The 26,902-nt window shown below is 37.9% G+C and overlaps 1 protein-coding gene across 1 annotated transcript in view; it reads right to left on the bottom strand.

Moving 5' to 3' along the window:
- Positions 1-26,902, bottom strand: part of ADCYAP1R1 (ADCYAP receptor type I) — a 111,364-nt gene that overhangs the window by 7,680 nt on the left and 76,782 nt on the right. Inside the window, exons 10-13 of the mRNA XM_049798325.1 lie at positions 25,507-25,567; positions 21,162-21,231; positions 19,274-19,365; positions 5,099-5,182 (exon numbers count right to left, since the gene is read on the bottom strand). Of these exons, the coding sequence (XP_049654282.1) occupies positions 5,099-5,182; positions 19,274-19,365; positions 21,162-21,231; positions 25,507-25,567 (307 nt within the window). The remainder of the gene's footprint in view (positions 1-5,098; positions 5,183-19,273; positions 19,366-21,161; positions 21,232-25,506; positions 25,568-26,902) is intronic.

The following is a 26,902-nucleotide window of genomic DNA, read 5'->3' as shown; positions in this document are numbered from 1 at the left end:
GACCAAAGAGAAAGCAAATGTTGACCTGAAAATAAGGCAAGTGCTTTATTATAAACAAAGTGGCCTAAAATAACCTCTAGATCTTCAAACCGGAAAAAATATGATTGACTTCCTTTAAGTAAGTTAAGGAGGTGGATGGAGGACAAAGGAAGCTAATGAGCCATAAAGATTTTTGGAAGAACTGCATACTTTTTGAAATTCAGATGCTGACTCTGTTTATGTATATATGGTATACTGCAGACACATTTGAATTTGCTAATACGTGCTTTACAACATCCCCAAAATGATGTGTTTGTCTTACTGAAAGTGAAGACTTAATTAATACATCACGAAGAGCTCTGTGAATATATGCTGTTGTTTCCAATACTAAACTGGAAATGGGACATCAGTTCATTGCTGGTGTCCCTTACTCATTCTTTGTGCGTTAGCGGTGATAAATACATCACAGCCCTTGCCTTGAGATTGTACTAAACACACATGATTCATTAGTCTGATGCACACCAAATCTGTCTTGGTGAAAGTCCCAGAGAATATGGTTCTTGTGAGTTATCAAGTTAGGTATTGACCAAATTTTTTTTAAAAAGAGAGGAACGATCTTGGAACAGGTTGATGAAAAGCATACAGAGTCTCCAACTTTGGTGATCTCTACTGAAAGACCTTTCAAGGTCCCTTCTAGTTCTTTTTCTCTATGGACATGTAATCAAATTAATGAAAAGAAATAGAACTATTGTGGAAAAGATTATAGAATAATATTATCGCCATAAACAAAAAAGGATGTAAAGAACCTAAGTGTCTTAAAGTAGCCATGGAATAAAAAAGAAATGAAATTAAGGTAGTAAACTGGACAAAGATGTATCATCTCTCAAAATCTGTTACCCTTTGTATTCAAAATTAATGACAACAACAACAAAAGAATAAATGTTATCTTAATTTAAAAGTCAGAATAGAATTGTCTATTAGTAGGTTGTATTTCACTGCAGTCATAGGAGATTAATTTTCAGAAAGATGCAGAGGAAGACTTTTCTTTATTGTCAGTTTTCTGGCATTAATTCTACCTGATTAATCATACAATTAGTTTGTAAGATCTTGAAATATAATGTCACCATCAACTTATGTGAGAAGCTGTCTTCAATATTGTCACAACAGTCAGGAAGAAAATACATGAAATGTAAGAAATAACACATTCTGAATTTTATAGACTATTAAGATCGATAAAGAGGAAAAGAAGATTTTAATAATATGAAAAACTTGACAGATACTAATGATGGTGCGGATGATGATGAACTGTTGTTTCTTCAAGAGAATTAGGAAGAAAGAAGACTTAACGCAGCACCTGTGAGACATGTAAGTTTATGTGCAATGGTGAAATGAAGATGTTAAAGGACACAGTGAAATTCTCAGGAATGTTACAGCCAAAGACATTCATCTTTGAAAAAAGTTGCTTTTTTCTTCCCACAATCTTTCATACAAGCAAGAAACTTAGGGGATGGATCCAAAAGTTTTGAGGACAATAGTAATTCAATTGTGTTTAAACTGGCTGTTTAGAAGAGATATGCTCTCCAAAATGTCTAGCAAAAGTCTTGTTTACATTCCAACAGGTAGAGGAATGTCTTAAGGTTACTTTAAAAAAAACCAAGTTGTATTTCAATTTTTGTTGAGGCTAACATTCTATTTCTCAGCTGTTATTTTCCTTGGAAGCATTTTAAACGTAAGATTTTCTCCAATAGCATGGCTATGAATGTGGCCTTTCCATAAAGTGTTAGTACAAAAAACCGCAGATAATGGTGTCCACTGTTTTTCCTCACTCCTCTATTGAATTATGGAAAGATGTCTTTATAGTAAAAGGAACAGAAAGTAGAAAGGTTATCTAACTTCGACCAGTATCTGAAGGAAATATGTCTTCTTTATTTTTCCATTGCACATCCACTCTTATTAAGGAGACTGATGAAGTGTCTATGGATATTACACGGGACATAACTGGGCATGAATTGGAAATGAAAATTACAACACATTGCATTGCTGAGTAGAATTTCCAGTGATTTCTACTGAATATTCCAGTGAGTTCCTATTGTGCATTTTAAAACAGGTTTTGAGAAGACAAATTCATGCTGTGACCTAAACAAATACAGTAACTGTATATCAGATGAAAAAAACCCCAAGCATTTTTTAGCAACTGTGCAATAGGGAACAAGGAACAATGGGTTCTAAATGGTCTAAATAACTTCTTCCAGCTTCTGTGCATAGGTTGTAACAAAGATATATCGCTAGATTTAGAACATGCAGGTACAACTCTAAGAACTGCTGAGCAAGATACGTGATGATGCCGTTTAGAACAAATGAAGGAGGCCATCAGAAAACACATCAGTGGACCTGAAGCTCCAGAAGCATTTGTGTAAGGAAATTTGTGGTTGTCTTTGTTTTTTCTGTTTCTGAGAGAGGTGAAAATTGTAGCTTAGAGCCTACTCTCCCATCAGTTCCAGGTTTCTCCAAGGATGTGTCTTGTGCCATTTCTGCTGGGACTGTAGCTGCTTCTGGTGGACTAACTGCAAAGTTGTGTAGCTCAAAAAAGCCAGTGTAACTTACACAAGATTTGACAGATGACGCTGTGTGCTATTAAGCTAAGGATAAAATGCAGCATAACTTTTACCCTGGCAAAGAGCTGGTTGCCCTGGTCGTAGAGGTTCTCACCACCCAACTTTTTTGAGACAAAATATCACAGACTGTCAAAAGAAGCTAAAGATCTTCAAAGCATAGCCTTTGAAGAAACACTATGTAGTCGCTGTTGTGCTATTTAGGCCTGCCTCTTCAATTTAAGAGAATTGTTCAGTTAAAATGTTGAGTCTTAAGTGAAATTAATTTGATCAAATATAAACTTTTGCAGTGAAGACATCAAGATCTGGGGTGGTCACGTAGAACAACATTCACCTCACCAAGGTTTGGACATACCTAATGTAGATATCTATAGTGAAATTATTAACAGCATGTCTCTAAAGCTGAAGCAGAGAAAAATGCACTTTTAAGGAATCGTTCTTGCCTGCTATAGATGCCTCTTTAAGAGGAGGTGACTCCCGTTGTAAACCCCAGGGGTATGTACTGAATGCATGTATACATTGACCAGCTCAGAGTTAAGAGACACCTGCAATGATGACATCTATTTTTAGTTAAATTAATTCCACACCTACATTCCCTTTATTGTCAATGAAGAGTAACAGGCACTTATACGCAAGGATGAATCACCTGTCCCTAAGGAAGGCCTTATCCCACCCGAAGGCTCTCCATTGACTACAAAGGGAATCTGGACTGAGTTTGTCATATAAATTGCTGCACTGTTGCCTTGTAAAGTTTAGGTTAGAGGAATCCCATCTCTTTGGCCATAACCCAGTGATGAATATGTACAAAAACTAACCACGACAATATTTCAAATAGAAGGGTAAAGAGCAAACCATGAAGATACAGGATGTTGTTAGTAATGAAATGATTACTATAGCTGATGTTTAATAAACCAAAGTGTCTATTTCATCAAAAGAATGCTAAAGAATAGTTAACATGTGACTTTCAGGAACCTTAGTAATCTCCCTCACAGATGTTTCCAAAAGCTTAATTACATCTGTAGGATCACTTTCGGAGACCTAAGGTAACGCCTAAACACAGGAATTGCTTACAGCTTTTTAATCTTCCCATGCATAAATCACATTTTCAGACTAAGGACTTGAAAAGCAGTGGAAGCATATGGAGACTTTCATATTTTAACACAAAAAATAAGGTTTAATCATGTCTATTGGAGGTGTACAGAGTTTTTCTGGGCTCCTGTTTAGGCTGAACTCTTGCCATTGACTAGGTAGAGGATTTCACCTTGGAGAGTTGTCAGTCTGCCACCTTTCTGAAACACTGCACTTACTTAGTGCGAAATTTGGTTCATTGCAAAGGCCCAACATGAAGTCTACGCTGCATCAGGTTTTGGATTAAGTAGTGACCCTCGTATTTCAAACTACCTCCTCCTAAATGTAGGCCCTAGTTTTGCCTAGATGTTCTTAGACTTCAAGCTTCTTTCATTGTAGAATATGAACCTGCTGACTGTTGTATTTTCTATTTATTCTGCTTTTGCACAGTGTCAGTCTGTTGACTGAATCTTTTGAACATCTTAATTGGTCTACATCTTGAACACCTTGAGGAGATGTGAAATCACAGAGAAAATGTATTTTCATGTTTTAAATGTTTTTTTCTAGCTAACAAACAGAACAAAATATGCAGCTATAAGTTACAATATAACCTTTTTTTCCTTAATGGTGTCAAAGATATCTACTAAGTATTCTTCAGCAAAATACTGGACTGTTGGATTGGTGTGGCAGGACATCTCTGAGAGCGTTGATTTGCACTCATAAGACTGCTGTTAAATTCAAGGGAAAGTTCATCAGGAACTATATTGTATAAAAGATTTCTGAAAAGTATACCTGATCTAAATGAATCCCGTGGGCTTCTTGTACAAGTAAAAAAAGTGAGGAGCACTATGAGAAAGTGATTAATTCACATGTTTCTAGAATAAATGGCATTTATTCACTTCTCTAGATGCTTCACTCTCCATAGGCAAATCTTTGACAACGACTTCTGACTAGACACATAATATTTTGACATTGGGTTAACCTTAGCCTTTCTCACCCCAGGGTGTATACTAACACAAATTCCCTCAGTCCAATGGACATAAGATGTTTTACACCAGCTGAGAGTCTGATTCACTCAGTCTTGCCCTGCCTCTGTTGTTCTAGCAAACTTTCGGGTGAAACATTTACTCTCAGCATGACCAGCGCTCACCCCTTTGCTGTATAATAAAGAGCAACTATTAATAGCTTCTATGCAGACACTACCCAAAACCATAAATAGCATCAGCCATAATTACAAAAATTTTTTTAAAAAATAACCTTTAAATCCTTGATTGCGGTGCATCAGCAAAAGCACAGAACAACCACAAAAAAATTTTACATGCAACAGGAACTAAATGAATGCTTGCTCCCTGGTTACTACCCCTCTGCTAATATCCATTCATTTACTTGCAACATGCGTCATACAAACACAGTAATGTCACAGGATTGCGTACACTTACAGGGTAATGGTAGATAGTTCTGACATCTTGCAAGAGTGCTGGTTAGCCCTCTTAGGCTTACAGTAGCATTTCTGAACGCAGCTGCTAAATATGACAAGATTAGCATTTTTTTCAGCATATTGTGAACAGGCCAAGGTAGGTCACTTTCAACACATTTCATGAGACATGTCACAAAGATGGAAAGCGGACATGACAGAAGGAAATTATAGCACAAACCAGCTGCTTGACTGAAGCAAAAATAAACAAACAAACAAAAAAATTAAACTGCACTGGCTGTCGCTGGCAATTGTGATGTGCTGATTCACAGACAAACCAAAGATTGAACAACCTGGAGGCAGGCGGGCAGCGTTACGAATCCAAAATACACACGACCTTTGCAGTTTGGCATTGTACGGAGGGTAACAGAACAATATAGTAAATGAAAGTTGACTGCACGCTTGTGGAGAGCAATTAGTAACAGAATCTTGTAGGATGGAGATTAATCTAAGAGGAATTTGGATCAGATGTTGCTCATTTTCATGTGTAAGTACCTAAGGTAGTGTGGGCCCCTTCTTTTTAATGAAGAGCACTCTTAAGGACATCAAAGCGCTTTTTTTGCCAGGTTTCTTACGCATGGGGAGGGGAGTTCAGTATGGAAACGACATGTCTGGCTGGTAATTCAGAGGTATGGCTTCTGGTTTTGTCACACACACCAAGACAAGTGTGGTGGTCATAAAAGCAGCAGGCACATATACTCTGGACCAGGACCATGATCTCCACATGTTGTATTCTAGAAAGAGCTGCTATGGAGAATGAGATGTTTACATTTACAACTAGCCAGAGAGAGGCGAAGTTAAATCAGCTATCAAGAAGTGGAATCGGAAACAACATGGGAATGCATTTTGAGGGATCTTGTAAGAGATTTTGTATCTGTTATGATGGGCTGAAAAACATGAGAATTGAAAATACTAATTTCTTGTCAGCTTTCAAGGGGAGTTTTTTTGTTCTGTTTTGTTTTCAACACACGGTTATTTTGGTGGGATTCACCTCAGGGAAGGCTGGATATCTATAGGATAGATGTCTAAGTAAACCGGACATCTTTGGACCTTTGAGAATCATCAGAGAGAATACACACTTATTGGTCAGGGTATACCGGACCTATTTTAGACATCCACTTTAGGTTGGGATGAACAGCACACCAAACACCACTGATTACCCTGACTAAATCCCCATTGACTATAAAGGATAATAGAACAATTTTTTAAAGCAAACGCCTACAAGGTGAACGTCTAACTTTATTCAAACGAATCAAACTCTGTTTCTGTTGCTCTGCTAATACGCATGGTCTAAGATTTGTGTTCACCTAACCATAGATGGAAGATGCAGTTTATAAGCTGAACAGTAAGATAGAATAAATTGAAAACAAATTAAATTTCTCCCTACTGTTAACTCCTTTAAGCCAATCCCATTTGCTAGAGTTTTATTTTGTTTTGTTTTGTTTTGTTTCCTTTTGGGTAATCAAAACCTGACAACTCTCTTGTTATTAAAGATTATAGCATAAGAGCTAGAAAGAATACAGTATTGTGGCATGCACACATCCAGCAAATAGAAATAGAAATCATGTTTCAGCTTGCAGAATGAATCTCATGACTTGGATGATGCTAAGGAAATAAATGTGAAAATGACTGTTCCTTTTACAGTATCACTTCTGTGATAAAATTGTGCACTGCCTCTTTTTTTCACAGAGCTGGGTTGTGCATTAATTGTCAGATAAGACTGCTCAAATACGAGGAGGGAACTTTTAGAGATAGTTCCTTTTTACTGGGACTGAGACTTTCAGAAGTGACTATGGGTTTTGAGTGCCTCATTTTTTGATCATCTGATCTGAAACACATTTTATCAGACCAATTTTTACCACAAGAGGGCTGCTCAGCACGTACTGAAAAGCAATGCTTATGAAAGCATTTTAAGGTACATAAACTGAAAATGAAACATCTCAAAATCAACAGTCACTTTGAAAAATCTTAGTCCTGGGGTATCGTAGGGGGTTGTGTTCTTCAATGACATGATTAATGTTGCTGTGGTAATCTGGGAAAAAAAATCCACACCCATGTTTCCTTTGCCTCCTATGCCGTGATTTATTTGGCAGGGATTGATTCTCACTATAGGTTTTTCTAGTGAGTAGACCTAACACGACAGCACTTGATATTTGCTAGAATTATCAAAAAGGACAGACCTGATTTTGAAAATAATATCTAAGAATTAACTGCTGCTCCCTACCCAATGAGGGGATGTTTACACATGGGCTTTTGATGGAAAACTTTGCCAGCACTTCTTAAGAAAGCATTAATATTTTAGTGCTGTTAGCATTTTTTCTGCTATCCTATATAATTTAGGTAGGATCATCTCTCTGATGTTAGATATTGTAAAGTGACCCAAAATCTTTAAAGTATAGAACTGAAAGAAATTTTCTTTCCTTCCCCCACCCCTGTTTTAAAAAACTTTATTTATTTATTTATTATCAAAGTAGAAACATTAGTGGAAGGAAAGGGAGAAAGAGAGAAGAGACAGAGGGGGCAGGAACCAGAAAGAAATGGGAAGGAGGAAAAAACAGCCAAATAAGAAGAAAATAGGATAAATGAGGTTATGGATATCAAAACAGTACATGAATTAGGGCAGGATCCTCAGATCTCTGTAGGCACACACGGAATGGAATTGGTCACATCTAACTATATGTATCCAAGACAAATTTAAACTGAACTACCACCTTTAACTCACTCAATCACGGAAAGAAACAGGCACTTCCAGAGGCTGAGCTGACCTGTGTAACAGAGGCATCCAAGACATACGGGACGCATTGTCTCAGAGAGGTTCCCTAGTCTCTCTGTTCGACCATAGACGACGACTAGACTGCTTAGATTAAAAACGAGACTTTAGACAGCTAGAGGCAAACAAGCTGGGTCTCACCGCATGTGTCCTGTGCATGGGCTGCAGCTGCATCTGGGAGGAAGAGGGAGGGTGCTAGGGTGGAAGGGGAAAGAAAAAGTTAAACATTCCCAGGATTAAAGGAGTGATGTATGACGTGGCTGAAGACCATCTTGTCAGACTGAACACCCTGACGTCTGGCAAGTTAATGCGAATGAGAGAGTACACAAAATCGAGGCAAAGGTAGTTACGATTCAATTCTAAATACTTTGTAGGTTTCTCAGAGGTGCTTAAGAGAAGTAAAATGAGCATGCTGATTCAGGGCAATGAAGTTACGCTCTATTACCAAGGCCATGTAGTCCATAATGAAAAAAGATCAGGATTCTGGGTTTAGGTCATTAACAGCACACAGGGAATGACAGAGTGTGGGTTGTCTCTGAATATGCGGAAGGGGAATCCTTTGGGAAAACACAATAAAGGCAGAATTTGATTCACACAAATTAAAACTGTGCCTCAGTGAGAAACTTTGTGCATCCTGCTCAAGTAATTCTGTGTAACCTCACTACAAATAGGACTGGCAACCACACAGAAGTGGAAAAAGGAATGTTGAAACACATCAGTGAAATTAAGTACTGAAAAATAGGGCAAAAAGTTAACCAAAGTGAAAGTAGAAAGATTATATGGGAAAGAGAGGAGAAAAAAAGTATTGAGCCATACCATCTATTATTTATGCTATGCGCCTACTTACCTATAGCTGATATTGTTATAGGTTGGGGGACTTCTTTTCCTTGCTACTCAACAGCTAGGGATTTCCTGAAGCTAGAATTCTTTCCTGGGCAAAACACCAACTAAATTTACAAAAACCCTGGACTTCACAGATCAGACGTAAACACTGTGAAAACTGAACTTATTCTGTGAGCAGAAAACAGACTACACAATTCCATCCCGCCTCAGTGACTATGGGCCCTGATCCACTGTGTACAAGAAGACTCATTCATGACTCTCACCCAGACCTAGAAAAAGCATGGGTGCTTCTCAGCAAAGTTCTTATTTCGTTCCCACTCATCTAATATTTGAAGTTAACGATACAGCTCTATTCCTTTTACCTTGTCATCCCATGCTAGCTTTGCAGTGAGAAACAGACCATAAAGTGAGATTTATCTGAACTATTTTAAACAACTTGTTTAGAATCATGTAAGTTGTACCAAGGATTTTATTCTCTGGACTGGGTAGATATCTACTGACTGTTGAAGCAGCCCAGCATGATTATCTTCTTAAATCAGGTGGATCCCATGTTGTCTTGCTGAAAGTTATTAGAGCATTGTTGTGCTCTTCATAAAAAGAGGCAACTCTGTTTTTCTACCTTTCAATTGAAAACAAGTCCAAAACTCTTAGCCTAGTCATCTTTTGCCAAAATCTTAGTCTTGTTACCTAGAGCTCTATTTTTTACTTCTAACACCACCACACCAAAAAACCCTTTCCCCTGACCTCTCTAAAGGGTCTGAGGTATTCCAGAATTATCTTCTGACACCTGAGAATAATCTGACAAGTTGGAAAAAAAGAGAAAGTGTTAGGTCTCGTTTACAGTCCTTGTCTTAAACACATTAAAATCAGTTGACTTTAATGGGTGGTAGTCACTTTTTTTTCATCTGACTTTCTGGTCTCTATTTTTTAGGGCTTTTGCATTGGTTTAACATGTGAGAGGTCAGCTTTGTTTCTCTTTGCTGTTTTGAGTAGGTGTGTCTTAGACAACTCAGTGGATTGCTTTTCTTTCCGGTGATTTGGAGGAACATAAAGAAGATTTGCATTTTTTTGTGCCGATGTACTTGCAAAGTCTATGAACTTCAAGTTTAAAACTAGGACGTATGTAGGAAACCTCATGAGGGTCTTCTATGGATTTCAAAGCTCCTACATTATAGAGAACATTTAATATCCTCTATACACTTTACATGAGTGTGCTTTTAATTCCACCCAAGTTAGGTTTAAAACTATTGTAACTGAAAGCTAACATGGTAATTATAACAATAATTTGACAAAGAAACAGTATGTCTGTGAGGAAACCACTATCACCTCTCCAGAGGCTGAAGCTGGATTACTGCTTGCAGACTACAGCTGTGGCCAAATTGAATGTTTAACAAATATTAATATGGACTGGCACTTTTTGTCCAATAGTTCTGAATTTTGTGCAGAACTGAGGCTTGAAGATGAAACAGAATGGTCAAAGAGAGCCAAAAATAATATCTAGCCTGTTCATTCTTGGCTTTGTTAACCTCTATAGAGTGGACATGCAAGGATGATGAAAGCCATCAAAGATCAAATAATGAAGAGATAAAGCTTAGTATTTAACTGTGCTCGAGAAGAAAGCTGTCAGTAGAGAGCAGAATACTTCCATCAAAAACAGTCTTTAAATGAACTGTAGCTTCAAGGCTACATGTCCTGATCCTTCCTCTGCATTAACTCTCGACATCCTATTTTAACAAGCTAGGTTATTCTCACTGACTCCAGAGCATAAAGTAATGTCACGCATTATGGAATAATTCTGATTGAGGTGCAGTAACATAACTGTAGTGTAGGAGACAAGAGCATGTTTAGTGAGAAAAAGGTACCACACCAAATGAGATTCTTAAATGGTTTTGAATATAGGTTTACTGTTTGAAATGAAGAATATGCATGTCCAAATCCAGCTGTAAAATACCCAAGAATGTGATTAGCTCATTATCTTTAAAACAAACATATGTGCAAAATCCACAGAATATTTATTGTCACAGTCTGCCACAAGAAGTGGATTTTCAAGCATTATAGACAGGTCCTAGTCCTGCCAGCTGGCAGAGCTCAGCATCGGTATAACTACACTGAGTTCATATAATTTGCAGCTCTGAAGCTTCAGTTACATTGTTTTGCCTCAACTGCCTTACATGTTATATCATATCCCTGCAGAAAATAATCAAAGTTTCAATCCATCTCTATAACTCTCCTTAATGAAAAAAAAAGAATGCTGCCTTTGCTGAAAAGGCCTGGGCTTGCAGACATTTAATCAGCTGAAGAACTCCAGCGTTTTCATTGGAAATATATAAGAGGGATTACAGTTCGGAAATCTCTCAGTAATGATACGTGTGCGCAGCAAATGAGGTCCTAAGACTGTGATGTGAATCATATGCACGACTTTGGATTGGTCTGATCTTGAGGTAGTATACATTTGTCTAAACCACCTTCATTGAGACTTAATTCGATATTAAGCCATTGCAATCTGTTGGCTTTTGAGTGTGTACTTGTACTCTCCAAGGCAGGAAAAATGTGCTCCTGGACAATTAATCAATTACCTAGTTTGCACCACACAGTTCCTTTTATGCACAGTGTTAGTTACAAAAGCCTCATGAGAAGTTCACTTTTCCAGATCAAAAAACCTCCTGCACTGTGACAGCACCATCTTTCTTGTCCCTTCTACACCTCAGACTCTAAGGACTATGTACTTGCTTGGAGTACATCCTAATAATTCTTCAGACACAAAACTAAAACCACTGGATGTGAAGCGTGCTAGCTGCTGAAGTGAGACACAAGAAATCAATGGCAAGGAGAAGCAGCGACACTGAGGGGAAATTAAACTCCTTTTTGTTCTCATATGGTAGAGGCAAAAACGTGAATGGTAGCAAAAAGTAAATGGAAGACCATGGATGCTGGTGTGCATCAAGCTTTGATGTAAATCAAAAGCACGTTCAAGATCAGAGATGTCAGAATTATAGCCCATTGTCTGCAGTCTCGCAACAACTGCTGCATGACCAGTTGCTTCAACTCCACGTTTGTCTTTACACTAAGTAACCGATTCAAAGAAACAAAGGTGCAAACTGATTTGGGGAGAAATAAAATTCCAGATCTATCCCTTTCAGCCTAACAATGCATTCAAAACAAGAAACTTCACTATGAGCAATGCAGGAGGGAAAGGGAAAACAGCCAGAACGCTCTAATTCGGATGCTCCCAATTTAGCTCTCAGTTTGAGGTTTCTGAAAAATTATCTGACTCTCCAAAACCATTATCTTTCCCAGTAAGTAAGCTACCTTGATAAAGGATACAACACTGCACCCAAATCCATGGGTAATTCATAAAGATGCATGGCCTTAGGCACTGGACGTTCTCTATCTTGCTGATCTCCATGACGACTGAAGTTTATCAATACAGATCAAAATTAGGTTATTCACTTTGATGAAGTGCAGTGATTTTAGAAACACATTTGAGGTCTGTACCCCATTTTCTTTAGGAAGGCTACATTATTTTTGCAAATCAGTAAACTTGAATGTGTGGCAGAGGTTAGAATATTACAGACAATTTAGTTAAGTGTAGTCAGTCTCACATTAAAGTAAGAAGCTTTATATTGTGCTTTATATTGCTAAAGTATTTGTGATCTTTTAAAAAGCAATGCTGGAACAATTTTAGATATATATAGCATTTCAGACAGTACATGTGTAGGCAAAGGCCTATATTTACACAGGTGCAGAAGCACAGACACAAACACTTTTATATAAAACACTCTGGCTTGAGCCTTCAGATGTTATGAGTGCCGTTCTATAGCAGTTACGGCAATCAAGCCATGATGTTTTAGGTACTGGCTTTGAAAGATAATTTAGGTCTAAAATACCCAGATACATGCTACTAACATTTCAATGGGAATTCATAAGACACTATTTAGACTTTTCTTTTGCCTAAACCTCCTTGGAAACAGGGCTGTTAGGGCTAATCCAACCCTTGAAAGAACTGCTGAAAGGGCCTCAAGATTTACATTACTGTTTCTTCTTAAAAAATGGAAGGGACATTTCTGTAAAGAGAACCACACTGATGAAAATAACATGGCATTGCTCTCTCCCTCCCTAACTGCACACCTCCTTGACCTTTCTAGAGAAGGACCATGTTTTACTGGCTTCTTTTTTAATGTAAACATGGTCTTTTCCAGTTTGTGGCTTGCTCTTGTAACAGATAGGGAAAAAAGTCTGTGCTCCCCTCATTTAGGACACAATCTGTGGACAAAGAACTTCATTCTCTAAGGCTGCCACAGAGCACGGAGAATTGTTAGGCAGATTTCAAAAGTCAGCTAGTTCATCAACCACATAAATCAGTGTTGTATCCTTTCCTCTGCCCATATATCCACTGAAACCATAAAATTTCCCATAAAAATACCTTACAGCAATGTGCACAAATAGTGTTTAAAGACAAAGTCATCCTATTTTTCATTGCTACTTCAGAATTGAAAATAACAGGAGTCAGCCTCCGTCATACAGACATCACTTGTGCAGGCCAAGGCACAATGGACTTGCACTCTAACCACCTTCTAAGAATTTCAGAATATCAAAAGCAGATCACTTTTTAACATTACATTCATCACAGATGATCTTGTAACAGCAAGAAATAAGTTCTGTGATCAGTGATTTCAAAATCAGATCCTGTCAAAGCTCCAGTAAAGCGCTTATATGTCGTTGGCAATGGATGGGATTTCCTTTAAAAATATTGATTTGCTCTTCTGGAATATCCCTTTGGCAAGTTGCTCATGAAATAACAAAACCACTTTCAAGGTGGACGTAATTTTAGGTCTGATCCCATCATCACTGTAAGAATGTAAAAGATGCATACTGGATGAAAGGACACCGTTTATGTTAGGCAGCTAGATTTGACAACCAAAGATGTATGCTCATGTTCCTCTATTTGCCACGGGCACCGAGGGGGATTTTGAGTAGCCCCATTTGTGCGTCATACCCTCATCTGTTCAATGGGAATAACAGCTCGCAGGAAATTTATAAACACACTAAATATTCTGTGCTATTTGTTTTACAGTAGTTGAGATGACAGAAAATCTACAGATAGATAATCAAAGCAGAATAGGATTTTCAATTACTTTATCTGAAAATAAATAAATCCCTGTGTAATTATGTTCTTGCTAATTGTGGTACATAGCCTACATGATCTTACATTCCTAATGAATACGCTCAATTTTTTTCCAATCCCTACCTGAGAAGATTTGGCACAAATTAATACCCTCCTCCCCGCTAAAAATCCAAAACAGAAACCAAAAAACCTTTAAAGCAACACCCCAAATAATAATTTGCCTTGGGAAATGTAAATGAGAAGTATAGTAGTTATGAATGAGAACATTTTCTCTAGAGCATTAAATAAGTCCATCAAGAATTAGTGTCGATCAAAGTAGCAAACATCTAGTCTCCTAGCATTTCTTAGAAATGAGAACTAGGTCCTTGCTGATCATGCACTGACACCAAATGATCATCGTTTATGTTTTCCAAGGTATTTTCTTGTGGTAGAAAAGGATTAGCCCAGGGACACAAGCTCCTTTCGTTGCTGGGTTAGTGGGCACTCCAGCGCTCAACTGAGAGTACCTGGGGCTAAGAATTCAAGTGCCATACTAAAGAATATACTGTTCATCAAACATCTGCCATTTTCATGTCAAATGAGACTTTGGCATGAAGACCCTGTCAATAATTATTAATACTGGCAGTCTAAGCACTTGCAGCAAGACAAAGCGGTAGCAGAATGAATCATTGAGTGTCCAGTGACTTTGTAGGTGAACTGTAGAGGAGTGTTGTTTACCAAAACATTTGTGTTACAACATTGCTTTTCCTGCCCTAACCCTCTAGGTTGCACCATATGTAAAATCATACCTACCTATGATATATGCCATGTTTCTCCTTTCTTTCCAGCAAGATGCTGATTGGAGGAATGACGTAGACCTGAATTAGCTAGATATATGTGGGGTTTATTTTCTTTTCAATGAGTTTTCAACATGTGATACAAAATTTATGAAGAATCTGTTAAAGCAAAAGCAGAAACAACCTTCCCCCTCCCAAATTATACTAGTCATGATAAACTGGAAATAGTAATAATAAATTAAAAAAAGAATATTTTTCAGTTAAATGTGTTTGATCCTTGAAAACGAATGAGTAAGCAAAGACTTGATGGAAATGTGTGGGCCTTTTTAACCTTAAGGGTTATTCCAGCATGCATCTACATCATGCATCCCTACTTCGATACTGTAGTGGTTTATGGGTGGTGATACTGTTAGATGACCTTCTGTCTGTAATGAATCTTTTAGCAACGCAAAAACGCTCATGAAAATAATAGCGTGTATTTAAGCTTTGTGTAGGTATTTCTGTAAGAATATGTTTTTTGGGGGGGTGAATGTACTCTCTCTACAACAACTTGACCAAACCCAGGATGCCTGAAAGCAGATTCTGACACGTGATGTTACACATTATTGGCTGGATTTCTCACAGAAAAAACAGTGAAACCTTACCAGATGAATTTATTATCTGTTTCCTAAAATTCCACCCAAGGACCTGATATATGAAAATCCATGCAAATAATGTGGGCCTGATGCGGCACACTGTGTGATTGATGAACCAGCCATAGTAGGGTTGTGAATATGTGTTTCCAGTCCCCAAAACTGTGAGTGCACATTGGATTCGTGGACTTCTGATGTGGTGCTACTTGGCTTTCAGCATACGCTGTAACAGTGTCCCTAAATAATCTACTACTTCAAAATATTTACAAACTGTGCAACTGGAGATTGCTAAAAATCAGGCTGTGTTCTGTTTAGAAGAACGTTAAGTAAAATCGAACTGGATGGAATATACAGGTACAAATACAAGAAACTGTTATTTGTACTATAGGATTAAGCATGTCATGTCCATGACCATGGCACATTACAATTATTTATGCAATTCATTCACCAGATGGGGCAAGAAACCTGTCCAAACTATGCAGATAGTTGTCTCAATTACACTAGGAATATAATCAATATCACTTTATGCTTCCCCAGCACCAGAGCTTCTCATTCAGATAAAAATCTATTGCCTTTGCATTACTGGTCTTGCTTTGGATTGATGCTTAATTTGGTGGAAATATTCAGGGCTGACATGAGATTAACTGGAACCAGAACATGGTTCAAGAAACAGCGTTATGTCTTTTTTATGCCTTTGGCAGTTCACTCCTAACACTAAAAATTAAATAATGATTATGATGACTATTGGGAGGAAGAATGAAAGGTTCTTAAGGTTCTCAGAAAAAAAAACCACCAGAAAGAATCATAAAATTAAAATGAACATTAAAAAATGTGGCTTCTATTTCCTTTTTAATTCCTACCTCAGCTGATTAGATATTTTTTATTAATCTAGCCCCCAGTCATTTTAGCCATAAGAAGAAGTTTCTATCTAAAACATCAGTAAAAAGAAGATGAAGTTATTATTGTTCTCTCAGAATCTGACATATTTTGAGCAGTTCAGGCTGAAATGGGATCAGCAGCGTGCAGGCAGCTTTGAGGGGGAACTAAATACGTGAAGAAAGACTGATTAGGCATGAGACTGGTATTGAATGACTGAACAAACAAGTTGATAAAATGCGAGTTTATAATCACTAAAGCATTTGACTGCTGCAGAAAATTGTTAGGAATTAGCTATGTGTTTCCAAGTTTTTGTCACCCTAAAGGCAAAGGCTATTGCATATAACGATCATTAGGTTATTTAGAGAGAAAGTCTGATTTTTTATGGGAGTAAAGCACTCGTTATTGTGCTGCAAATTATGCAAATTACACAAATTATTGTTTGATTTTTTTAAAGCAAGTCTTACATTCTCTAGTGGCTACACTACATTAATTAAGCATTAGTTCCCCAGTAGTGCATTCTTCTGTTGTGCTCCTGTCATAGCTCGCAGCTTGCTTCAGTAGTGGGAATTTTTAATAATGAATGCAAAGTGGTAACAATATATAATTAATCTTTGAATTTAAGCACATCCCCAAGGCTTTTAAAGTCAGATACAGGCTTAACTGATTTGCAGAGCCATGACCATAATGTCTATAAAATAGAACTGGAGGTGGATTTTCCTAACAAAAATAATCATTAAAAGGGCCTGAATGTAAACATATACCTTTTATATAAGAAGAAAATAAGTCCTACTCAAAGTCAATAACCGAGTTTTTGTGGGGTCTTTTATTTTCTTTTTTTGATGGTGGAAGTCCTGGCTAAAGGGTTATTCCAAAAACTGGACGACTGACACGAGAATGAATCTCAGTCTCTGCTGCAGATGCCACCTGATATTACCTTCAGAAAGAGGCTGAACATCCTTCTTCAACCACAACTCATCTGTCTCATGTACTAAAGACAAAGAAGTTAAATATGTTGTGGAATAAAGATCTAGATGGAGAATTTTGTCTAATGGAATGACGTGTAATAGTTTGAAACAGCAAAATAGGACATGGAAAATGCTTAATATGGACCACAGTCTAAATGCCACAGAGATTTCAATATGGTGACATAACCATACTATGATCTATCCTTTTCCTTCATTACAACAGCTCTTTTTTTTTTACAGGATATGTGTGCTCAAATCTTGAGTATGTCTGGTGTATATCTGCATAGACTTATTAATTTCATTTCTTTATATGATTTCTGTGTGACTTTTCTGTTGTCGAATCTGTTTGGATAAACAACACTCCACTTCATAACACATACATAAATGCAAGATCAGTTTGTACACACCCATTTATAAAGTTGCAAAAAAATATGAAAAATAATGGCAGCGAATGAAACAGAAAATATGATGTTTTCTCTTGGTTTTGGTGGCTAACTATACACATAGGAAAAATATCAGTAAAACCCAGTCACCATATTGATCAAAAATGACAAGGATGTTTTATAATCTAGTTAAATCTCTGGATTCTATGGCATGCTTTGCTTCATATGGGAGAGATGTGCAGCGGACAAAAAACATGCACTTCGCAGGTCCTAATCAGAACCAGCTCTGCACATCTTGGGTGCTAATTACAATCTAAGATTCCGTGAACGACTTCCCAGCAGCACATACCTGGGAAGTCTTCATGCAACCTTAGGCAAACCATGCAGACACTTAATCTGTTCACTACACTTTCTCCTGAGTTTTAATTCTGAGAAACATCCACCTGCAGAATGAATTTAAAGCATTATTTTTGTCTGTGGAAACACAGTTTAGAGCAAAGTTCCAGGGCAGTACTTTCAGTAAGTGGATGTTTCACTACAGAGATGAGAAAGTGATGCATAAAATATTATCATTTCATGTAAATGTGAACAAGACAATAGGAAAGAAGGGAAGAAAAAGAAGCAGCTGGAGGACATACTTTTTCCCTGAAAATTGTCGTTTAGATGGATGACATCTTTATACTATGAATGTGGTTACTTAGGGTGAAACTGATCCCTGGATAATTTTTTTAAAAAGTACTACAAAATAAGGACCTCCTACTTTACCCTGACATCTTTTATTTTTATTTAAGGTTTGCATGACTTGCCTTTTTTCACTAGGAATCCAGTGCTAAATCAAATAGTCTTAGCTAAGTTTATGAGTGCTAGAAATCACTAGAGGTCAGAAAAAACTTGCAAAACAAATGTGCACGGTGTTCAGGCTGAAAAGCCAAGAAAACACCATATATCCTAGTTATTCAAAATGATTATACAAGTTTTATATGGAGAATGACTGCATGCACTCAATATGGGGATGAGGACCTCTGAAATGGCTAATCGCTGTCCTCTAATGAGGTGGAAGCTAACAAAAAGTGTGTCATCTTTACAAAAACACAAATCACAAATAAAGTTTTAAAACTTCTAAAGGAAAATTTTAGGATCTTTTGTGCATTTTTAAGCAACTCTACCTGTGTGGGGGAATTGTTTGGCTCAAGTGGAATGCATTCAAGGTTACAAGAAACATGAACATAAGCAACTTTAGGAAAACTTCCTAAATTAGAATTCAGTCCAAAGATAATGAAAACTTTTCACAAAATCTCACTGCTTTCAGTGAGCTTTGGACCATGTCCCTGGAACATATAAAGCACAGCAGACTGTCCCATGAGTATAATAATATTTATGCCTGGTCAATATGTTAATTTCCAAATAACTGACCTGTAAAGTAGTTTTTTGTTTTTTTGGGGGGTTTTGGGGGTTTTTATTGTGTTGTTTGTTTTTTTGTTGTTGTTTTTGTTTGTTTGTTTGTTTGTTTGTTTTAATCTTGTATTTGTGCTTTTTTTTTTTTCCTAGGTCTTTAAAGAAAGGTGAAAGCTGACATTAAAATGCAGTTTAGTGGCTTTTGGATTAAAAAAAAAAAACCAACAGTCAGAATCAACTGAAGCAATTTAATAGAACCTGTGACTCTTTTTGAAAATCAGATTAATTCAGCTGAGGTATATTTTTGACTTTGTCTTTTTTCCTATGTGTATATTAGAAATCTAAATTGATTACTGCTTTATTTATACTTACAAGTAAATGCTGGATTCATTGCCCCCAATATCAGGTGACTGGAGTTTCTGCACAAGTATCACAATTATGCCAATAAAAAGCACAAAGTTTATCTAGGGGAAAAGAAAAAAATTATGACAATGATATATTTTTTTTTCAAGTATGAGAATGACACATTCTCAGTGACTTGCTGGCTCCATTGCCTTATTGTTAGTGCAAAGAAAAAAAAGACCTGTGCACATCAAAACCAGACAGCAAAGATCTCACCACTAAAAGCATCTTTAACTACTATTCTCTAAACTAAGGCACTTCTCAGTTTAACAGCATCCATCAGCATTGCCTTCACTCACAGTTGAGTGTCTCCCCTTTCCTGAAAATCCCAAGTTGTGTCACTTTCCCTCTGCTTGGATGAATCTGCCCCAAAATGAGATGGTTTGGGGAGGGGAGGGGTGTGTGCGTGGCGGTGGGGGGATGTTAATGTTCATGTCTTTTAGTTTTATGTCATCCTGGGCATCTTCTCTTTCATAGAGTCATGTAATTACAGATATAGTTTTAAAAATTTGGAGATTAATAAAATCAGTTTATTTCAATGCTTTGGCTTCAGATTTGGCTGTCACCACCTCCATAGCTTCTTAATGCCAGGAGAAAACAGTGGGAAATTTAAGTTGGTCTTTTATGCAACCTTGTACTCCTGTAAGGAGACCAAGAACTTAAACTAGATGTAAGCATCTCTTTCAGAAGAATTTTCTATCTGATATGAGGACTACAGATAAGTGGAGTCACCCCTTGCTAGGTTGCTTGAATGTTTAATGCCGTTAACAGAAGCCAGGTAAAATTGATTCCCCAAAGCCAAAATGTGATCCTACATAGAATATGTCTGTAAAGCATAGAAATTCACATACACTAACGTCACAAAATACCCAGATCATTGGACCTTCTTCATCTCAGTATCCTTCAGTGTTATTAGCTGCGTTATCGTTAATGTGTCTGAAGGTTACTGTACTTTAGATAGGCGTCCAAATGTTTAAAAAGACAAACACCAAACCTGATTGTAGACAGCTACCTGTGAACTGGATGTCTAAATTCCCACAACAGTCAATGAAGACCTGGCCAATGCTGTCATTGGAGTGTGGAGAGCAACTTAGCATGCCCAGAATTAGATACCTATATGTGGTAAGCCAAACAGCATTTTAGGTGCCACTAACCATATTGTCTAGAGGCTCGATTTAATTTCCTAAATGGAGGAGCCCAATACCATTTTCAAAGTCCTATATTCTTTTGGGCCAGCAGCTGGAGGCCAAACAGCATACTTTAGAAGCTCTCAGTTGTCCATACATAGGTGTCTAGCATCATTTGAGTCAAACCCAAGACCTCTACCAACTGAAGAAATGATAGATACCTCATTGAAAATTAAGCATATTGCACTATGTCCACAATACTATTACAAAGCTAATATTAGCTAAAATGAAGATAGCTGTGAAATTAATTCCATCCAACAGACGCAACTCAGTTTCCCAGTCACTTGCACTAGTATCATTTTAGATGCCCTGGGGTTTCCCACTTGGCCTTCAACTGCCATCCCAGATAGCACCATTCCCATGCATCCCGTGTCATATCTGCCAGCCCCAAGCAAATGCTCCACATGCTCTAGGGTCTTACTTATGGCCTTTGGTATTTATGTTTAAGCAACTGAATAACTCCTTGCCTATATAGTCTTTGCAGGCAGTGCAATATTACTTAACATGTACTAAACCTTCTTTATAACAATAGAATTAACATTGTGGATGGGAAATGGGGGACTGCCAGACAAGCTGTCCAGTAGTCCAGAGTTTGTAAAGCCATTTGAAGCTATTTGCATCAGTTACTTGCCCTCAGAAGTGTTGAGGAAACGCCTCCGAGTGCCACTTACCATGATCGATCCGACCACAGGACCCTTGATCACCCACCACAAGGCGGTGTTGTCATTCATGTCCCAGCAGCTGCAGTCGTTAATGAAAGAATGGGGTGGGGAAAGAGGAGGAAAGCGAAAGATAAAGATGTCACAAGGAAGTTAATAAACTTACAACAATTTTTAAGTGGGCAGAGAGTGGGAGATTGGTCTTGTAGCTAAATTATCTGAGTTCAGAGGTACTAATTCTTTAGTCTATCTCTGTTGTAGCTTTCTTTTACAGCCTTTACCCAGCTTACCTGAAAGTAAAATAAGTATTTTTTGTGGCAATTTCAATGGTACCTCTTACTAGGCAGTTTAGACATTTTGGAAAATGTCTTTATGTGCTTCTGTGTCTGCAGTACAACTGTAAAATTGTCTCTATAAGCTAACATCTCTATAGAAGGGAAGAAAAGACAAGGATACCTCACAGGAGAAGAGATGGTTATTCCACAGTTTGATGTCTCAGTTACTTTTCCAGGGTTAAGAGACATGAGTGTTGGTCCTTGACCCTGATATGAGGATTCTTACACATATCTAGGACACCAGGATGTACTAGGGACTGGTTGCATTCACGTATAGGAATGGTTTTCCAGTCATTGGGTGGCAAGTCCTATCAGGGAGCAAGGATTCATCTGAAAAGGTTCAAGTACTGGACAACAGTTGGGGCCAGCTCCTTTTTTAAGCTGTTGGGAGTCAGTGATCATAAATAAAATGGTGTTTCTACCTCAGCATTTAAAATCTTCCAAGGATTCTGCAGAAGTGTATTCCATATGGGTGCATTTGGACATTCATTTGTAGAAAAAGCTAATTACAGGAGCCATATACATATGGAGTTTTAATGTTAACTAATATTTTTAAAGCTAGAAAAACAAAAATAATGAAAAAAAATCTTATTTCCCCTGTCACACCACCCCACCCTGCTACACTATTTTAAGTCACTAAGAATTTGATTGTCAGTTAAAAATTTTCTTTTATTTGTCTCCGCTTTCTTCCCCACATGCTTCCCTCTAGAAAATATAAAATCACAGACAAATGTCTACTTTGTACCTGCAGTTCTGAGAAGGAGGGTTTCCCTCCCACTGGGACAACAGCCAAAAGTCCCAGCAGTGGTTGTCATGGTGCATTTGTCAGATGCCAAGAAACAATTTGGAAGAACATGCAGGAATAAAACACTGCTGATCTTAAGAGAGCTTAATGCAACTTCTGTGTCATTTATATAGTAGTCTGGTAGCATCTGGGGAGAAAGCGAAAATCTTTAAACAAAACTATATACATGTGTAAGTGTGAGGAGGCAGAATTAAAATTCCCTCATCAAACTGCCCATGAGAGAAATCCCAAGCAGCTGAGTGATGTCTGGTTTAGAAATTTCAGCTGAACTTATATTTTCAGTTGAATAATATTTATTGTATTTCAGTTGAACAATATTTTACTGGATTCCCATAAAACCAACAATAATGATGTGTGTGGTAGAGCTGGTGAGAAGAGAGAATATTTAGAGATGGGATGTCAAATTTGCACAAAATTACTTATTTTTGCTTCTGTCTATGAAGTCTAAAAACTTAAAATCCCCCCAAATCTATGGACTGATGGCTGAGATTTTCAAATGCAAAGTAACATTTCTGAGTTACCTCACTTTGGATGCCCAACTTAAAATATTTGAAAGAGGACAAATGTTCAGAGGGAACTCCTTCTCACCCACAGCCGGGAAATCAGGTTCTTTTCAGTTATCGACAGTTGTATGCCACAAAACAAAAGCACCTCAAATCACCATTTATCTTTTTAAATCTTTGTATGCATTTATAAATTAAGTCCCCTCTTCTGCAATTTACCCACTATATGCAGAGGTCAACCTCTCTAAGATGCACATTAAATCTACCCTGAAACTCTTCAGTGAGTTGACAGTTGCTGGAAGAATCTGGGAAGATTCTAATATTAATCCGGCTGTACAAACAAGCATTGATGTAAGGCAATTTGTCTGTTTAGAAATGAGAAATTACAGGGGATGGAATCTACCTGCTCTAGTTCCAGTCATCTATATTGAAGACATCTACAGCCCAGCTAATTATCCCAGACTCTGGCTGGGACAAATAGACACCTGGAGGGTGTTGTAGGGTTTTTTCCGCACTGATGTGTTTTAAATGTGTATTCTGGGGCGATACATCATCCCCTACAAATGCCTATTCTTCTTAGACCTGTTCCTCTCTTTTTGCAGGATGTGTCCTCAGCAAGCTCAGTTGCCGATGTCTACCTTGTAGATGTCAACAACGAATTAGATCAAGCTCACACAAAGGTTTTTTCAAGGTCTTTTTTGGTTCAGTCCCTGTGACACCTACAGGATGGATGTAGTGGAATAAACACCACCTTTTCCTCAGATGAACATGACCAGAAGGAAAAAAAGCAACGCACAACAGAACAGCCTGTAGTATCAGCCAACAAGCTGTTCCACCTAAAGAGGCTCCCTAACTTCTTTCAGATGCATTGCTACAGTGGGGCTCAGACACACAGGACTCTTTTTCAGGATGGATGAAGGGAAGGGAGCCAGTGGGATGGGGGAGGGATGCGATTTCCATTTGAAAAGGCCAGAGTCTGAGCTCTGTTACATCTCTGGTGTGCATCTGGAATAACTCCATTTCATTCAGTAGCAGAGCTCTGGATAAACAGACAGTTGCATTTATCGCCACAAACCTGTCACTTACAGTGATGTCAATCGGGAGCTGAAGTCGAGGGAGCTCTGCCAGTTTTATAAGGAGCGAGCAGGAGGAGATTCAGACTCGGAGTCTGTATTTTAGTCTATGCCTTTGCGACCGTAGCTTCCCAGTCCAGTAATTTCTGCAATGTTTTCAGGCTCATGCTGGCTTCTCCCCACCCCCAGAACAATGCTTGCTGATTTTTAAAAAGTAACCAATGAGACGCTCAGCTAGAATCTGTCTAAATGTGTTGCATGCTAAACAGCTTCTCTAACTAAAAGAAAGGTGGGGTTTTTTCTTCTTTTTCCTTCTGTGAGACATCCCCCCTACCAGCAAAATGCAAGGACTGTTTGGACTCCTAAGAAAAATTAATGTATTTAGGACCAGTGTTGTAATTATAATAATGACACAACAGGGCTTTCTGGCTTGTTTTGCATGGAAATAAATGATTTAATTTGTTTTAATGTCAAAATAGAACATTGGGTCAAAGCACTGGCATCCCCAGTGGAGGAAGGGTTTTATGGCCTTTCCAAAAAGAGTGTGAAAGAACAAGGAGGAAGAAAACCTGACAGAACAGTGAGTCTTGTGCCAATTTTTGATCCAGGTTATCTCTAGTATAAGGCAAAATTAAAACCTAAGCCTAAATCTCTCGGAAATGGGACTTGGGTTCATGATGCCTTTCACTCAGATCAAGGTTTTCAAAGAACCAAATATTTTCCAAATTTTATTCGGTCTCCCTCATTCCCAGGATTTTTCTAACATTTCAGCAATTTCAAACATAGCTGTCATGAAAAAACCTTGGTAGGTTTGTATTTTCAGGGTGTACATGTATGTCCATTCCTACCAGCTGTGTCTGCTGTTCTATCAGACCAGTCAATCTATTGAGTTCTGAGGTGTGCAGGACCATCTCTGCGAGCAGCCTTTCCTTTTGGTCCCTTAGAAAAAGATAGAGGATTTTTGCAGGAATTCTCCCTACTGAAAGAGTCCACTTGGGTGGAATCTACCCTCTTGAATTCTTTCTGAAATTATTCCACGTCCTCATTTTTTTCATAGAGAAGACAGGATGTGGATTTCTGTCTCACCCCTACTCATCTCCCCCACTAGATTTATGGGAAAAACTCTTCAAGGGGAAGCTAAACTCCTAATTGCCTTTGTAAATCAAAGCTCAGCAACATCTTGTGCAGATTTCACTCGTTGCATCAGAGATTTCTGCAATAATTTCTATGGCTGAGCTCTTCACCTTCATCTTCCTTCATAATCAGTTGGAAAGGAGCAGTCACAGGTGTGATTCAAGGGACAGCTCTTTTCAAATGAGATAAACCATCTCCTGGGCTCCTACTAAGTTAACTGGGCAGGGAAGAGAGGGCCACTGGGTCAGCTGCATGTTAACGAGGTAGATGCCTACATCTTCTTTTATGAATTCACCAGCGCAATAGGGACATGAACATCGAACTAGGGCTATTTATGAACAGGAAAGTCCTCCAGGTTGAACACCGGACCTAAACTACTTGCATACCCAAGTCAATGTCGGAAATGGAAGGAGAAATTAGTCATGTCCTCTGGTCACTCTATTTCTGTTTCATCCTTGCCATCGTGCTGAATGCACGTGAAATGATTTCCCCCGCAGCGATACGTACCCCGTATCATCAAAGTGAAGTCTCAGCACTGCCCAGACAGTGACACAAATTGTTGGGGTACCTGCAGAATATAAGATAGTGATATCATTAGCAGTCTAGACACATTAACTACCCCGCAATGAGCACTTTTTGCAACCTCTCCACTGAGGTTTGATTTCCTAATACCACTTGGCACTCGTGCACGAAACAATGCAATTCATTACATTAATTCAGAGCTCTAGAAAGATCTGTCTCAGTCCGAGGATGGGTTAATCTTGGTGGGATTGCAGAAGCAAAAGTGATAACAGGAAAGAATGAGGTTGTTTCAGGTTGTTATTGCTCAAACCTGTTGTACTGCATCTTGTTGCATAAACAGTAAAACAGAGTCTGTACAAAATAAAAGCAGTGACATCAGCTTCCATGTCTACAGCTACCGTAATTATGTAATAATTGCAGAGTGGCAGATGTGGAGCTGTAATGGCAGTATTGTACTATTTGTATTCTTATGTGGTTTTGTTGTAAATTATTTGCATATATTGCATTTTCTCTGTTATTGTGTAAATAACTGATTTTGCTTTACTTATTCAACCAAAACAAATCAGTAGAGGATAGTTTTCCTTTACTCACAGGAATATTCCATTCTTTTTCATGAAAAAAAGAAAACCCAAACCCCCAAAAGAGAATACCGGGAGCAAGAATTTCATTTCTGTTTCAGGCATTTCTTTACTCTTTAAAAAACGCATGGAAAATAAATACAAATTAAATCAAAACAGTAAGAATCCACTGAGAAGCCTGGATTTATTTTCCTTGCTGAAAACAATAGAAGTGTGGTTTTTCAGTGGAAATATTTTTATAGAATAATGCAGTCTTGTGACACAATGCTGAGTAAGTTGGGTCTACATTTTATAGCAAATAAAATCTTTGACTAGGAAACTGCCTGCATCTATTCAGGCACCGCTGGAAAGATAACGTGCTAATAAGCAAACAGAACAAGGACTTTGATAACCCCAGCTTGCACCAGTGAACGAGACTGTCATAAGCTGACAGGAACAATTATGTTTCATGCATTTTGCAAGGCTGTGTTGATATTACATTAATTAGTCATTCGACTGAATCCACTTAGGTGAATCTCTGTCAAGTCTCATATTCCTGCTATCAGAAATAAAAATATCCCTGTTAGACCTAGATGACTGATGAAGCCCTCCTCCTTTAAAAAAAGCACACAGAGAAACATTTGAAAGGAAAATGATAAAAAGAAATAAAATGACAGGTTTTGGGGAGAAGAAATCACGCATATTTAATTTAAATTGAAGCCTGCTTTTCTCACATGAGAATACCTAGAAAACATTGAGATCTTTGTGCACTTAAGAGATGCACAATAATAAAAATAATCTTTAAATATCAAACATGGGTCTCA

This window comes from Accipiter gentilis, chromosome 4 (genome assembly GCF_929443795.1).
Source record: "Accipiter gentilis chromosome 4, bAccGen1.1, whole genome shotgun sequence".
Taxonomy (NCBI): domain Eukaryota; kingdom Metazoa; phylum Chordata; class Aves; order Accipitriformes; family Accipitridae; genus Astur; species Astur gentilis.
This window is presented reverse-complemented; position numbering and strand designations above follow the sequence as displayed.